At 49.5% G+C, this 16,002-nt stretch overlaps 1 protein-coding gene across 2 annotated transcripts in view; it reads left to right on the top strand.

The window, feature by feature from the left end:
• The window catches only part of PLXNA4 (plexin A4), a 634,448-nt gene that overhangs the window by 531,189 nt on the left and 87,257 nt on the right, over positions 1–16,002 (top strand). For both annotated transcript variants that reach the window (XM_048836698.2, XM_075124565.1), the window contains 4 exons: positions 2,332–2,499; positions 7,990–8,083; positions 12,606–12,845; positions 13,958–14,104. In XM_048836698.2, the coding sequence (XP_048692655.1) occupies positions 2,332–2,499; positions 7,990–8,083; positions 12,606–12,845; positions 13,958–14,104 (649 nt within the window). The remainder of the gene's footprint in view (positions 1–2,331; positions 2,500–7,989; positions 8,084–12,605; positions 12,846–13,957; positions 14,105–16,002) is intronic.

Below are 16,002 nucleotides of genomic sequence, written 5' to 3'. Positions count from 1 at the left end.
GATGTGGCTGGCGCAGTTTTCTGATGGGAATGTTCTGGCACCAGGCTATGAAATAGCCCCCTCTGTCTGTCCACCGTCCTTGGTGCTGGGCTGAGCATGTAGAATGTGGTTACAGTGCTCCGGCACCTTCCCGAAATGAAAGGGAGCTCACTGGGTCTCATCCCGGTCCCTATAGGATATTAGTTCTCGTCACCTAATCACCATACAAGCTGAGATGATTGGGGTGGGGTCATAGCTCATGAATAGGTGACAAGTGGACTAGCAGCGGGTATTGCAGAGGGTTGAGGTACACGGCTGAGACATTTGGAGTCTTCTGACTGGAATAGCAGGGAGTGTTGCTGGTCAGGTCTGAGCTGCATTGGCAGAGCTGTTAGGGGAAGTGGAGAGACTGTGTCTGCTGGACAGGGCAGTACTGTCACTCCCTCCCCCTGGCATCTCAAAGTACCCAAATTGTTCAGGCACAGTTTACATGAAAAGTAAAAATATCCATGAAAAGCGTAGCTCAAAAGGGAGGGAGCACGAAACCAAAGACTGGCTAGCCCTTCCCTAAGCACCCTGAGGACCGTGTTAGTAATGGTGTGAAACAGATATACATCACAGTAGGCTGGCCCATTATAATTTCTCTCTTATATACACACAAGCACATTTCTTGTTGTATGTCAGTTCTGTTCTGCAGTCCATTAGAGGATCCTTACTGTGCATGTCCCTGGGTGGGAAGACAGGATTCATTTCACTGTTTTGATTAGTATTTGATGTACATTTTCCATGGTCCCTGGTTATATTTCATGACCGTTCTCCGCGGGACCCGTGCTTTGCCAGTCAGTGCGGGAGTACAGTGCAAAAGATTCCATCCCACATCCCTGCCTTAACAGGGGAAAAAAAACAGTTGATTCTAAGTATTAAAACAACTCTCTCATCTCTAAAAATAATCTTACAAGACGGTGAAATGGATGGCTCAGCTGGAGACCAGGGCACAGAACTTTTCAGCTCTAGATCAGCAGTTCGATTCCACTCCAGGAAGGTGGTGACCGAGAGTCAGTGTCCTCTACTGGATGTTCATTAATCCACCTGAAAAGGAGTCCAAGTTCAGGTCTTAGTGGCATCTACAACACAAAACCTACCATCACCGTGATCAACACTAATGTAGCAATTAGCAACCAGTGGTTCCCAGAGAGGCCAAACACTAAGCGGGGCTTGAGACTGAAGGCCTCTCCCATCTCAAAGGAGGCCTTCCCATTGCAGGGTTGAGGCACATTGGCAAGGTGATGGAGGGGGAAATTGCACAGCTACCATGGCCCATGCTGCATCTCTTCTGGGGTTACAAGGCTTCAGTCTCCTGGGCTGTCACTATGAGTCAAACCCTATGAGTCATTCATGGGCGTCTGGTGACCTGACGTCTGTAATTTATGGTCACGTGGTAACAGCCCGTGATTTAGGAGTTCACATGTGCATCAGCGCTGCTTGAAGAAGAGTGAACAGTTAGTGTTCAAGGAGCAGTGGAGCCTATAGACAGACACTGTCTGAGGACGGCTGAGGGGAGGCTGGAGGATAGAAAGGGAGCAGAGGTGAAGCATGCAGGTAACAATGAGCTCAGTTTGATCCTCCTATGGTTGTAATTAGAGATGAGACTGAGACACAGATCACTAATTCCTGAAAATCAAAAGCAGTAGGACCTCGGATCTTTGCTCCACCCATTACAGAGGGAGAGGCCAGCTGCAAAATTCAGACCTGAATCGGGGTTTGAACCTTGCCACAAACTAGGGTTTTGGTTCCGGCTCCTCTCTAATTACAATAAAATACCTCTCAGTGCATTTTCACCTTCTGTCCCCAGATCCCAAAATGCACTGTGAACATTAGTTAGCTGAGCCCAACGGTCCCCCTGTGAAGTGGGTGGTATCATCCCATATTACAGATGAGAAAGCTGATGCAGAACCAACCCGTGGCCTTTCTTATGACAGTGGTCACTGCTGATGCTTTGAAGGAAGAAATCAAACACTCATCAGGCTCTTAATCATGCAGGGCTGTCCCTGGACGGAAAGGTCTCTTGGACCCCAGCTAGGGTTCTGTTTATGCCCTGAGGCTTGAGCACTGAGAGCCCTTGCAGTGTGATCCTAGCTAGTATGAATGTAGATGCTAATTTTCATTCAGGTACATGTGTTATTCTGTTCCCACAAAGTCCACAGCAGGGAGTTCCCCAGGTTAGGGATGGGTTGGTTACAAAGCACGGAATGGGGACTGGACAGCAGGGTTGGTGGCAGAGCCCTTTAATGGTGACATTGTCCTGCTCACACTGTTTATGCCTGGTTGATTTTTGCTTCATTCCGCTCACAGGAGGTCCACGAAGCACATTGTCTGTAACACCACAGCCTCGGACGACGGCTTTGATAAGGTGAAGGTGTCCGTGAGGGTGGACAAAGCCAAAATACATCAGGAGTTGCAGTTTGAGTACATGGAGGACCCTACCATCCTGAGGATTGAGCCAGAGTGGAGCATCATCAGGTACGAAGACAGCCACCATTTCCTCTGTCCCTGACTCTGCAACTCCTCTAGCAGGGGACAACTTCCCTGCTTAATGAAGCAAAATCCACACATGAGCCTTTGCCGAATGCATGTCTTGGGAGTTCCAAGGCAATTGTTTTAATTACAAGGGGGTCTCGTGTCTGAGGTTAGAGATTTTTGCCCAAGTACTGAGGACTGGAGAGTTTCACCCTCCACTTCTATGCCAACCCCCCTGCCACCCCCAAATCCAGGAATTTGCCTCCCAACTCCAGGATTGTCTCCCAGCTCCAGGATTTTCCCCATAAGTGGTAGGGGAAAAGGACTGGATTCTCTTCTGTTGCAGACTCTTCCACTTTCCCCTGTGGCTGGCTAGACCCATGCTGATGTATCTCCCAGAGGATCTCAGTGGAGAATTTCATGATCCTGGCTGGGTTTGGCTGAACCCATTCAGACAAAATAAAAACCCTCCAGAACTTGAACTGCTCCTTTCTGAATGAGGTTTGAGCAAGTTTGGGTCACATTATTTCCTTTTGGGGCTTTTCTACACCGTAGGGTAATGTGCTCTACAGGGGTGTGATTTCTCAAGTGCACAAATGTGTTGCACATTAATTGGTCCATTCAGACCCTGCCAGTGAGCACTAAAGGTGCCCTCGCGTGCTTAACATTGCGTTGTTTGAAACTGTGCTCCGTTAAATCACACTAGGGAATCTTCAGTGCACACCAACAGTGTCTACACAGGCCAATTAGTGCAGATTGGTGCACTTTAGAAATCACACCCTCCTAGTGCATGTTACCCCATCAGAGACAAGCCCTTTAATTTCCACTGCTTTCCTGCACTTGCTCCAGTTGCTTTCTAAATTGAAAGTGCCGGAGTTCCATGGGAAGGCTATTTATGGCCTGGCGGGATCTCTCGTTAGATCTCCACCCCATGTCTGCAGATCCAGAAGGTTCAGATAGCGTGGAAATGCCTCCCTATTACTGATCCCTCATCCTAACCAAACCTCACACCCATTGGAACCCTCACTAATTTCCTCCAGGACAGAGAGGTACACACCACACTGGTCACTCAGTTCCGAGTTGCTCCATACCCTGTTGTCACTGTTTTAATATTTGTTTTTCCGTAGCACCCAGCAGCCCCAGAACCCCATTGTGAGGCACAGAGACAAAGTAAAACATGGCCCCTGTCCAACAAGGTCCACATTCTAATGGCCTGACCTATGCCAAGCCCAGATTTTTCCCTTAGTTCCACTGATGCAACCCCATTTGCTCCAGAGAGGTTGCACTGAGAAGAGTAGCTGAGAGGAGAATTTGGCCCTGAGTATGGAAGGAAGCAAAGCCTTAGATAAATACTGTCACAAGCCTGCGAGACTGGCCCAGTGAAGAGAGAAATTGGTCATTAAATGCTCTAGCATTTGCTTTAAATGATACCATATAAGAAATATGAGTCTCCTCTCATCCATCCATCACAGCTCTCAGCTCCCCTGTCAACCTGGAGTGATTGGAGTATCCGGGGATTAGGTCACATCTCGTAAATACCCCGGTTCAGCTCCCATCCAGAAGATGTTTTCACAAATCAATTAATGACTTCAATTACGGTGGGGGAATTTACCAATTTCACCAGATTGAATCTTTCCACATTGGGCTTGCGGCTTTAGTGTCTGGATTTTCCGTTCTGGGGGGTTGTTAGTCACAGAGTTCAGGTTATCGCTGAAATGAGAAAGCGCTTTACTCCCGTCCTCAGTGAAAGCGAGTTTAGTGCTGGTGAAAGGCGCTGGATTGACAGTGCTGGTCACTGAATCCCTCCATTATTCACAGGAAAGTGACAGCGCAGGCAGCTTCCTCCACCCTGCCGATGGCCTGGCCACAAGTGAAAGGGGAGTTTGCTCTCCAGGGCCTGTTTGCTCCTGGGTTTCTCTGCTGAAACTGCCAACAAGAGGGCTAGTTAGTATGAGCTGAGTTGTGAAGTGAAATGGGACTCTCTGCGCTTAATGGAGAGCCAGGAACAGCATCTGGCAGGTACTGCTGCGGGTGCCAACCAGGGTATCACCTCTGGGGTTTTGTGATGGTGGCACACCCGGACCACCAGGGCCTGGATTGAGTCCCCTTCTTCCATTCATATGCACCCCCAAGCACGGATCCCATTGTTGGTTGCGCCCAGCCAGAGCTGGATTGGAAGTGGTGATGCAGAGCTGAGCTAGAGTGAGTTTGGTGGGGCTGATCCTGGTGCCCCTAGGACATTGGTTCTCGTCACAGAACCACTGTACAGTCCAAGCTGATTGGCGGTCATGGGTAGGTAACCTCTGGACTAGCAGAAGCTGTTGCAGATGAAGCTTGAGGTGCGCTGGCTGAGCTGTGTGGAGGCTCTGCACTGGAATAGCAGAGCGGAGAGACTCCTTGTCCCAGTGCCTGTTCCCCTGGACCGTCCAGTGCTCCATTGCTATTGAAAGAAATGAAAACCTGTGGACTGATTGCCTTTTCAGCTGCCAGCTGGGTAGCACGGACAGATGGGAGTATGCATCTCTTGCTGTCCAGTTAGTCCCTCCGCCCCTTGCTGTTTTAAGTGGCTAGGTAGGAGGGAATCACCAATGTTCATTCGGTGGAGATGAACAGCAATGGCTTGAGTGTAATGAGTCACCTCTGAACCTGAGGCGTGCTCGTTGAGCCCCCCAGGTTAGCGCCGCTGATCTGATGAGTTATCCCTCAGCCAGAGCTTGCACATCTATCTGCCAGGGCTCAGCCAATCCACAGGCTCAGGTCTAACCAGGAGTTCCCAAGGCCAGGGATATGGGTTCCCACTGCGAGCAGCCATTCCAGTCTGCTCAACGTCACTACCTTGCCAGGAGTATCCCCTGCCACTTGGAGGTTCTTACACACTGCTCCTGCTCCAGCCTGCTCCTGCCCCGGCCTTGTTCCAGCCCTGTTCTTGATTCCTGCTCGACCCCTGGCTCTGGTCCCCAGCCTGACTGCTAGGCCTGACCGCTGCTGTTCCAACCACTTGGCCTCACTATCCACTTCTCAGTTTGACCTTGAGTCAGGCACATTGCCAGCAAGTGTGGAAATCTAATACAACGCATCCAGCGCACCTCAGTCCTGCCTTCAGTTCCACTTCTGAGCCTCTTCTTGAGGTCAAAGCCTTGGAGAACAGTGAAGGGGGACAGGACAGAAGATCCTACATTAGCACTGTGTCTCAGCATCTCTTTTCCTAGTGTGGAGCTAACCTGTGGAACTCTCCGCTACTGGCAGTTGTTGAGGCAAGCAGCAAAGCAGGGCTGTCAGAAAGGGTTGGATCATTGTATGGCCAGTGGTGACATGTGCAGCTCTTTGAAGTAAATCAAGAATGGTTTAATTGACCTCCATACTTGAGGCCGTAAGTTGATCAACTGCCAAGGTCAGGGAAGAATTTTCCTTCTTGCCTCTAGTATAGTTTTACATTCTTGGCAGGGGAAAGGTCACCTTCTAAGCAGCAGGTATTGGCCACTGCTAGAGGGCAGGGTGCCAGATGAGAGAGATTTATCGTACACTACGCTTCATCACAGCAACTTATGGGTCTTTCTTCAACTTGTCCCTGACTTCTGCGTTAAGAACTCTGACGGCTGAATGAGTGTCATTACACCAGCCTTGCAAAGTCATCATGAAAACGTACCAGGCCAGGCACAAATTCCGCTCACCTGCCATTTTTCATGGCAATGATAAAAACAAACGGATCCTATTTGACTTACACGTCCAAAAAAAAATTACTCATGCTGGGGGAGTAGAATTTTACAAAGCGACATTAAAACAGACTGTCTGGGGTTGATTTGAGTTACATTTAGCATCAGTTGGCTCTGAAGAGTAAAGAACACATTATCGAGGCTCCTGAGCAGTCAGGGGTCCACTTGAGAAAAATCCCAGGCCCCAGCATTATCTGACACACAAGCTGTCAGCAGCACCCCTGTCTGCCACAGGCGAGAGGGCCGAGCCAAGCCCAGAGCGAGAGGTGGAATGGGGAGAGTAAGGAGTTGGAGTTGTAGAGACAGGCATCATCTCTCCAGCTAATGCAGTGTCGCGTCCTCAACATCCCATTGTGCCTTCGCTTCCATTTCTCAGCACACGCAATAAAGGAAGAGAGAGATTGAGATGGCTATCTAATGTCAGGCAGAGAGCTCTCACCGCAGCGGGCCAGGCTAGGGAGTGCTGGAGAGATCTGTACAGAGCTACTGGCATCCCCATTCACTTCTAAAACCAGAGAACCTGTTCCCCCTCCCATGGCCCAGGGTGAATGTGCTCTGAGGTACTGCCAAGTGGGATGCTCAGGGATTCTGGCTGGGGAAAATCCTGTTGCCCTAAAGCCTGGGGACAAGAAGGGGAAGTTGGGGAGGGCTGAATGAAGTTGTCAGCAATACAGAGGGGAAAGGGTGGAAAGAAGGACCAAGCCAGTCAGAGAGGCGGAAGGTGGACCTGGTTGATATCAGCCACAGAAGTTAAGCCTTGGTAGAAGGCGGTGGGACCAGGGAGAAGTGTGCTTCCGTGCATGCCTGAGGCTGGGGCCTGTTAGTGCCCTGATCAGCTGAGCTTCTTCTTCCAATCGGAGGTTGCTTCTCCAGCCTAAACACACTAATAGGCCCTTTCCTCAGCTTTCAGGGCTGGTGTAGGGTGAACACCACCTTACACATTTTGCAGATTGCCTCCTTTCTCTAATGGGATGGACCAAAACCATGGATTCAAACTGAATGCTGCGGCTGGAGCCTCTCTCTTAGGGCATATCTGCACAGCCACCAGGAGACGGGTAGAAGTACCCACGATAGCTCTGCTCAAGCTAGCACCTCAAAACAGCAGTGTGGCCCCGGTGGCCGGTGGTGGCTGGTCTGGTTACATTCCGAGGGGTTCAGGTGGGTTTATAGTGGGGCGACTAGCCCGAGCCGCTGCCCGTGTCGCAGCAACGTCTCCGCTTGTGCAGGTATGCCTCTCTGCACTGGGAATGACACCTCCCAGCTGCTATATAGAGATCCCCTTCGATTCTCCCATCGATCTCCAGAGATCACTGTGCCCACGAGGGTGCAATAAACTCATTCATGCACTTTGCACTAAATATTTAGTAAGTGAATGTAAAGCAGGCGACAGGTCTGAGAAGGAGAGCACCAGAGGGCGGGGTCCTCTGTGTTCAAAGCAGTTTGAGTCCCCTGTCACAGAAACAACAGAACAAGATGCACCCTGGAGAGATGCAGCTAATACCCGTAGTGAGAAAGAACCCAAGCTACAGGAGCTCAGCTCATAGGGGAGTACATGGGACGCACAGCAAATCAGACGGGGGTTTGCAATGTGACGTGGCAGCGGAAATGCTTGGGTGAATGTTTGGACCTGATAGACGGGGCTTCACCTCCCAGACCAGGGGTGTGGAAGCCCCTCTCTGCCTGTCTGTTCAAGGGATTCGCAGATCACCCATCATGGTAACATTCAGTTCTGGGCCTCGATAACAGGTAATTCTTGTTGTTCCTTCTTTCTGTTCTGTAGTGGAAACACCCCCATAGCTGTGTGGGGAACTCACCTGGACCTTATCCAGAACCCTCAGATCCGGGCCAAGCATGGTGGGAAGGAACACGTCAATGTGAGTATTGCCGCTGGGAAGGGGAGCGGTGTTAAGGAACGTGGCCGGGCTGGTGAAAGGGGCTACGGGACAGCTCTGGAGATTGGAGTCTCCTGTTTAACAGGCAGAGCGTCAGCAGCCCAAGCAAGCCTGCCTGCCCCCAGTGGGCCTCAAATCCAACCTGCAGCGGGGAGTGGAGCATTGATTCTCCAAGATCGAGGTGGTTCTCAGGCTCTGCTGCAACAGTTAGTGGCAGGGATAGTTTCTGTTATATGGACACTCATCATCTAGGAATTGTCACCGATTCCTACTGCACACAAGGCCCCACACTGCATTCCGATATTAATGATGTGGGTCACCTCGCTGCCATGCCAGGGGGTGGAAGATAAGTTAAGCACACTGGGGCAGCAGGGACTGGGAACACCCTGTTGTCACTCTAGCAACACCCTATTCCCCCTCTGGCCAATTCAGGAGCAGCATAGCCAGCCCTCCGCAGCCAGGAGACCCACCAGGACTTAATGGCCTGGTTCTGCTGTCACTTACTCTGGTGTAAATTGGGAGCAGCTCCACCAGCCAGTGGTGTTACACCCGTAAGTGAGAGGAGAATTTGTTCAGTAGCACCTGGGGTTTCAGAAGCCACGAACGCAGTACAACTGAAGTCAGTGGGAACTGTAAATGCTCAAACTCTCTGAAAATGAGGGTCATCTGGCCTGATTTTCAGAAGTGCCGGGAACCCACAAACCCCAGGGATCGCATGGAAGCGGGAGGAGCCCAGCATCTTTGAAAATGAGGGCACTAGTGCCTGTTAGGCTGTGGATGGTGTGTGTCCGTGCAAAGGTAAAAGTGAGCAAATCACGGGGAGAGGGACCAAGTAGTAAGAAGGAATCAACGCCAAACTCTCTGAGAAAAGCCTGGGCCAGTATCAGCTGGTGTCCCCTGCAGCAGAGACCTTCCCTAAAAAGCCATCTCTGGGTATAGCAAGGTAAGGCAGGAGGCACTATGAAGATAGGGAGCAGCTGAAGATAACCTCAGAGCCAGTTACAATGACCCTTTGTAGTTTGCACCCTTTTCATTTTGCTCCAGAATCACCCAGAGCTGTCTCCAGGTTTTATTTGTTATGGGTTTGTTTGGGTTTTTTATTTGCTTGATGTTCCAATATCCGGATGTGTGGTTTTCTTTGGATGAGACGTGGTTTTAAGAGAAGGAAGCTCATTTCTCCCTCCCTGCCCCCTGGCTCCTTCGATCTCTGCCTCCTCACAGCAACAAGCCCTGATTAAACCCTGCCCCTGTCAGTCTCCTTGCCCTGCCGTGGGGACTCCTGAGCAGAGGCGAATCTCTGGGTAGGGCCGAACCCAGAGGGAGGCTGAGCCCCTGCAGCTCCATTGGCTCAATGAGTATTCCAGGGGCCAATGGCCCCCCAGCATTTGGCCCCTACAGAGGGTGTGTGAGGTACATTCTCGGCTGGACCCGAGACATGGAGTAGGTTTGGAACCTGATTCCATCTCCCATGACCTCCCACCACTTACAATAACCTCTGGGGGCAATCCTGGGTCAAGCTCGGTATTTTTCTATCCTGTTGCATTTACCAAGTGTCATTTGGCAGATAGATTCTCCAGCATTCAGAGCTAGCTGTCTGCAATGCTTCATCTCCTTCAGCAAGCACTCTTCAGCCCCCTGCCAGGGAGCAGGGAGCAACGTGATGCTGGGCCACCTAGTGACTAGCTCAATCTATAAGTGCCCTCATCAGCCAACAGGCCATGTTCTAATTCCACTTACTCCGGTGTAAAACCAGCAGATTGCCACTGGAGTTACACCAAGCTTAGATCAGAATCAGGCCCCGTGTAGACTGCACAGCTGTCGTGAGCTGATGACCCTGGAGAGGGATTTAAACTTGCAAACTGCTGGTTGGCTCGGCGGATGAGAGCTCTTGGTACCCGATCATAGCCTGACCTCCTGTGCACAGGCTGATCTTGGGCCTTTCAGTGACACAGCAGAGCTGTCCCAGTGCAGCTCATCTGGACGGCTGCATCATCTGCATGGAATTGGGTCCAAATCACTTTTCTTATCTGAATTGATCTGGGCAAAATCATCTCCAGTCCTTGTATTAAAGTAGATGTAACAGTGAATGCTCTTTGAGCAGGGGCGGATCATAGCAAACAGCAAAAGGGACGTTTGAAAAAAAAAATCATAAAGCCAGGCTTGGGTTCATGATTATTTGTACTAAAGTAACTTTGAGAGGCCTCAGCTGAGATCCGGTCCTCTTTGCTGGGCGCCGCACATATGCTTGGTGAAAGACAGTCCCTGCCCTGGAGAGCTAACAGTCCAAATAGGCAGGACAGACAAAGTAATAAAACACCCATTTTACAGGTGGGGATCTGAAGCACAGAGAGACTTAGGGCTTGTCTACATGGAGATTTCAGAGTAGCAGCCATATTAGTCTGTATTCGCAAAAAGAACAGGGGTACTTGTGGCACTTTAGAGACTAACAAATTTATTTGAGCATAAGCTTTCGTGAGCTACATTTTTGCATCCAATGAAGTGAGCTGTAGCTCACAAAAGCTTATGCTCAAATAAATTTGTTAGTCTCTAAAGTGCCACAAGTACTCCTGTTCTTTCTACATGGAGAGTTATTCCAGAATAACTCTTCCTGATTAACACCAGGTGTGGACACTCTTGTTCTGGAATAAGAGTGTCTATTCTGAATGCCCAGATCTCCTGGTCCCAGTGCAGTGCCTTAAACGCCAGGCCACCCTCTAGAGCCAAAGTTTGGATACCCCAAACTTTGCGGGGGGAAAAAGGCAGGTTCAGTCGACCAGCCCTGTCATAAAAATAAAGGGAAGGGTAACCACCTGTCTGTATACAGTGCTGTGCTGTAATGTGATACCTATGTTCTCTGATAGCTATTCTCAGCCTACAGAAAAATCCTTAAAAAAAACCCTAACAGCTCTGTCTCCAGGCAAATAGACAGAAAACCCTCTGGCTGCTCTTAGCTAAAAAAAAAACCACTTCTTCAGGTCTGTGAAAAACTTGTGAATTTCCGTGCAGGAGGTTAACTACCCTGCATTTAGGTAGAGAAAACTCCAGCTCAAAAAAGAAGAATCCCTTTGTTATGCCTGCTGCTCTGTCCCCCAGGCAGAGACACAGAATTTACAGCTGCAGTCCTCTTTTACAAACCTTTAAAATCCTGCTGTGCTTCTGGTTCAAATGATCTCAAAATAATCTCAAAATGATCCCACTGCTCTGCCACCATGTCAAGGTTCCTTCTCCACTTTGAACTCTAGGGCACAGATGTGGGGACCTGCATGAAAGACCCCCCTAAGCTTTTTCTTACCAGCTTGGGTTAAAAACTTCCCCAAGGTACAAACTTTGCCTTGTCCTTGAACCCTATGCTGCCACCACCAAGCACGTTAAAAAAAGAACAAGGAAAGAGACCACTTAGAGACGTCTTTCCCCAAAATATCCCCCCAAGCCCTACACCCCCTTTGTACAGGTGAACACAGACCCAAACCCTTGGATCTTAAGAACAATGAAAAAGCAATCAGGTTCTTAAAAGAAGAATTTTAATTAAAGAAAAGGTAAAAGAATCACCTCTGTAAAATCAGGATGGTAAATACCTTACAGGGTAATCAGATTCAAAACATAGAGAATCCCTCTAGGCAAAACCTTAAGTTACAAAAAGACACAAAAACAGGAATATACATTCCATTCAGCACAGCGTATTTTACCAGCCATTAACAAAAGGAAATCTAACGCATTTCTAGCTAGATAACTGACTAATTTAACAGAGTTTCTGAGACTGCATTCCTGACCTGTTTCCGGCAAAAGCATCACACAGACAGACAGACCCTTTGTCCCCTCCCTCCCTGATTTGAAAGTATCTTGTCTCCTCATTGGTCATTTTGGTCAGGTGCCAGTGAGGTTATCTTAGCTTCTTAACCCTTTACAGGTGAAAGGGTTTTGCCTCTGGCCAGGAGGGATTTTATAGCACTGTATACAGACAGGTGGTTACCCTTCCCTTTATTTTTATGACAAGCCCATTATAGGGATTGTGGCTGCTGACAAAACAGAGATCCTTCTGCAGGTGCAGCTTTTGGATAGTTACCAGGGAGAAGGGGATCTGGAGCTCAGGTTGGACCTGTCTGCAATAAAAGGCAGAACTTTCCATTCCGGGAGAAAAGTGTTGACACTGGCATCCTTTGAGTTCAAAGCCCCCCATGGGAGAGGGGCAAGGTGCCCTTACACTGGCCCCCACTGTGTGCTTCAGCCCGGAGCTGGAGCAACTGAGGGCTCACATGCAGGAGCAATGGGCTTCCCATGCTCCTTCCAGCCGTGGCCCCAGCTGAGCGTGCTGTCAAGGTGCTGAATGTAGTTGTGGAGTGACTGTGGTGCCCCAGCTGGTCCCTCACATCAGCCCAGTAGCTACCTTCCTCTCCCCAGCTGTGGGTGGGATATTGTTTTATTGGAGGGGATTCAGTCTCTTGTAAAGTGTCTGTTGCGAGCGGGGCTGCTCTGATAAAGCTCTCCGTTGGCTCACGCCCTCTAGATCTGCGAGGTACAGAACGCCACGGAGATGACCTGCCAGGCTCCAGCACTGGCCGTGGACCCAAATCACCAGTCCGAGCTAACCGAGCGCCCAGAAGAGTTTGGTTTCATCCTGGATAATGTTCAGTCCCTGCTGATCCTCAACAAAACCAACTTCACCTACTACCCAAACCCAGTCTTTGAGGCTTTCAACCCCTCGGGGATCCTGGAACTGAAGCCAGGAACTCCCATCATCCTAAAGGTGAGGAGATGGGGGTAAGGGAGCAGCATCAGAGAATGTTGATGCCCTCCAGGAACACATCTGGCCAATCACAGCTCCTGCCAACATCCCACCAGTCCCAACAGAGCCCCCACCAGCATCTCACCAGTCCCAGCATCACCAGTCCTACCAGAGCTCCTGCCAACATCCCTCCAATCACAGCGGAGACTCCACCAGCATCCCACCAATCGCAGCACTGCTCCTGCCAACATCCCACCAATAGCAGCACAGCATTCTTAACTTTACCCCAAACCGCAGCAGATGTTGTCTTGTGCTGCCGGAGCCTGGTGTGCGGATTGGATTTTGCAGTGGCAGAAACTGCACTGAAAAGGGAAACACGGAGAGAGAACGTTTGTGATGTTCCATAACACCCTACCCGCAGGGGACGGAGTTTCGAACAACTAACCTTTTCACTTCTTGACAGTTCACCCTAATGGATGTCCATGGAGTAGACCCTCAGCTGGTGTAATGCAGCATAGCTCTGTTGATTTTCCTGGAGCTACACTGGTTTACGCCAGCTGAGAAGCCGGCCCCATGTCTCTGTTGGTGCTGCAGTACTTGACAATATGGTTATTATGGCAGCCAGACGCAACACGTTTGGAATGATAAAGCTTGCTCACTCGCCATTTGTGCAAATCCGAGAATAGCCCCTTTGTGGGTTGAGACAATCTGTGAGCCAGACAGCAAGCAAGAGCACTTTATGGCCTACATTTTCCAATACGGGCTCCTGTATATGATGTGTGTGCAAACAGATAATTGTGCACACAAAAGACACACTTGCACATTCAAAACAGGCAACCATTTTGCAGGTGTACGTGTGTTTTGTGGGTCCAGTTAGCTGCTTGTGCAGGCACAGAGTAGACACCTATTTTTGCAAATGTAGGCCTGTAATTCCAGAGAGACAAGGTGCAGGGGAGCCCTGTACCAATCTATCCTGATCTTCCAGGGGTGGGTCAGGATTTACTCTCATTGGGGAAGGCCGTAAATGATGAGCCAAGGAGGGCATGTCTAGTGATGGCACTCACATCACAGGGACAACCCAATGGCACGTTACACCCTGCTGAGATTTTGTGGGTTTGCTCCTCTCGGTCCAGGGGAAGAACCTAATCCCGCCGGTGACTGGAGGGAACGCCAAGCTGAATTACACCGTGCTGATAGGAGAGAAGCCATGTGTGGTGACCGTGTCGGACGTGCAGCTGCTGTGCGAGTCCCCGAACCTCATTGGACGGCACAAAGTGATGGTAAGTAAGGCATTAATGGGAAACCCCGAGAGAATGGGAACCACTGAGAATTCCAGGATCCTTTGGAATTTGATCCCATTATGGTAGTCACTAGGAACTTGGTGACCCCCTCCAGAAGGCAATGCCTCAGTCCTGGGTGGGAGTGTTAACATAAACAAACTTGGAGACCCTTGTAGCTCATTAAGGATCTCTTAAAAGCATAGTGCTCCGACAGCTGGCATCCCCTGTTATAGGGAATCCCTTCAGTAGAAGCCCACTTCTCTGCTTTGCCTGGGACCAGCTGTGTGGTGCCAAAGTACTTGTGCAGTGTGGCTACATGTAGGCGGCATGACACCTCCATGCCTCTAAACGCTCCTGCCAGGGGGAGAGTGCTCTGCTTGGCTTAGCACTGGCTGCAGCAATAGCATGGAAAGGGTTAAAATCTGCCACCTAGGAAAAGAATGAAAGTGCAGGGCATTGACCATAGGGTGAATGGACCTTCGGGCTTTGGTGCCTAAAGATTACGCTGCCGTCTGCATAAATTAGTGTTATTTTTAGTATTATTCCTATGAAAAATGAAGATCGTGGTGAAATTGTGGCCTGAGAGGTAGCTCATCCTCCTCCCTCCATACCACTCCTTTATCCTCCTCTTCTCCATACTCTGAATACTGTCGATACAGAATGAGTCAGCAAAATCATTTGCATTTTACAGTCCTATTGGTTGAAAGAAATGAATCTGCAAATGACATTACACCCTGGGCATGCAAACAGACAAGGCTGCTGTCTGCAAATGTGGATGAGCAATGTTTTTGATTGACCCTGGTCAATTTATTTTCCCTTGTAGGGTAGATTTTTTTTGCTATTATTTCAATGGTGAGAAATCTGTTGAGGTTGCTGGTGATATAATACTTGGGTACGTAAGGAGAGAGTATTTCTGAGTTAGAGCAGAGAACTGGTGGTTAGGATGCCTGGGTTCCGTTTTTGACTCTGCCACAAACTCACTGTGTGACCTTGGTCACTTCACCTCCCTATGCCAGAGTTTCTCCTGCTGTAAAATGGAGATGATCATTCGTGCCAGCCATAACGTGGGGCTCAATTAATTCACAGCTGTAGAGCATATTATGGACACACTAGTGATGTCATTCTCTGCTTTCATTCCAGGGCTTTTGAATAGGACGTAATGAGTCCGCCAGCATTTTCATGGATGCAGTTAAAAAGCTCAGTCAGGGGCTGGCAAAGCCAAGACCTGGGAGATAACCCAAGAGGCAGGAGGATGACAAATGAACCCAAGGCTTTCAGTGAGACTGAGAGCAAAATCGGACCTTTCCATGACACAGGGATTCTCTGATCACTGTAGCCTTCGTCAGGTAGAGAGAGTCACAGAACGAGGCTCCCAGTGTACAGGAAAGGCCCCCCTAGAAATGTGGGCAGATGGTTGCGTTTAAACATGTTCGTGAACATCAGTCACATGACAGTGCACTAAGGGTGAGTTAATGCCATAAATCTGCAAACACAGAGCCATTGCTCTGATAATGACTGAGCTGCGGATCAAAGACAGACGGTTACCTGCAGTAAAAGCCGCTGGTTTAGCAATGGCATGGAAGCCGGAATTAACGGAGGGAACAGCCGTTCTGGGGAATGTCTTCTCCAGTCTGACATTGTTGTTTCTCTAGTTAGTGCCTCACTGTTTCACTGGAACTCCACTGTGAGGATGAGGAGGGAGATGGGAATTAACAGTCAGATCTCCTGGGTCCTTCTGCCAGTGATAGGCTGTGTGATCTTGAGCAAATCACTGAACATCTCCCTTGCGGGGAAGTTGGGGGTGGTAACACTTACCTAGGTCCACAAGGGCTTGTGAGAATGTGTGAACAATTGCAAAGGGGGATAGTGAAGTAGGAAACAACGGTGATAGTGTTTCG

Source organism: Caretta caretta, chromosome 1, assembly GCF_965140235.1.
Source record: "Caretta caretta isolate rCarCar2 chromosome 1, rCarCar1.hap1, whole genome shotgun sequence".
Classification (NCBI taxonomy): domain Eukaryota; kingdom Metazoa; phylum Chordata; order Testudines; family Cheloniidae; genus Caretta; species Caretta caretta.
This window is presented reverse-complemented; position numbering and strand designations above follow the sequence as displayed.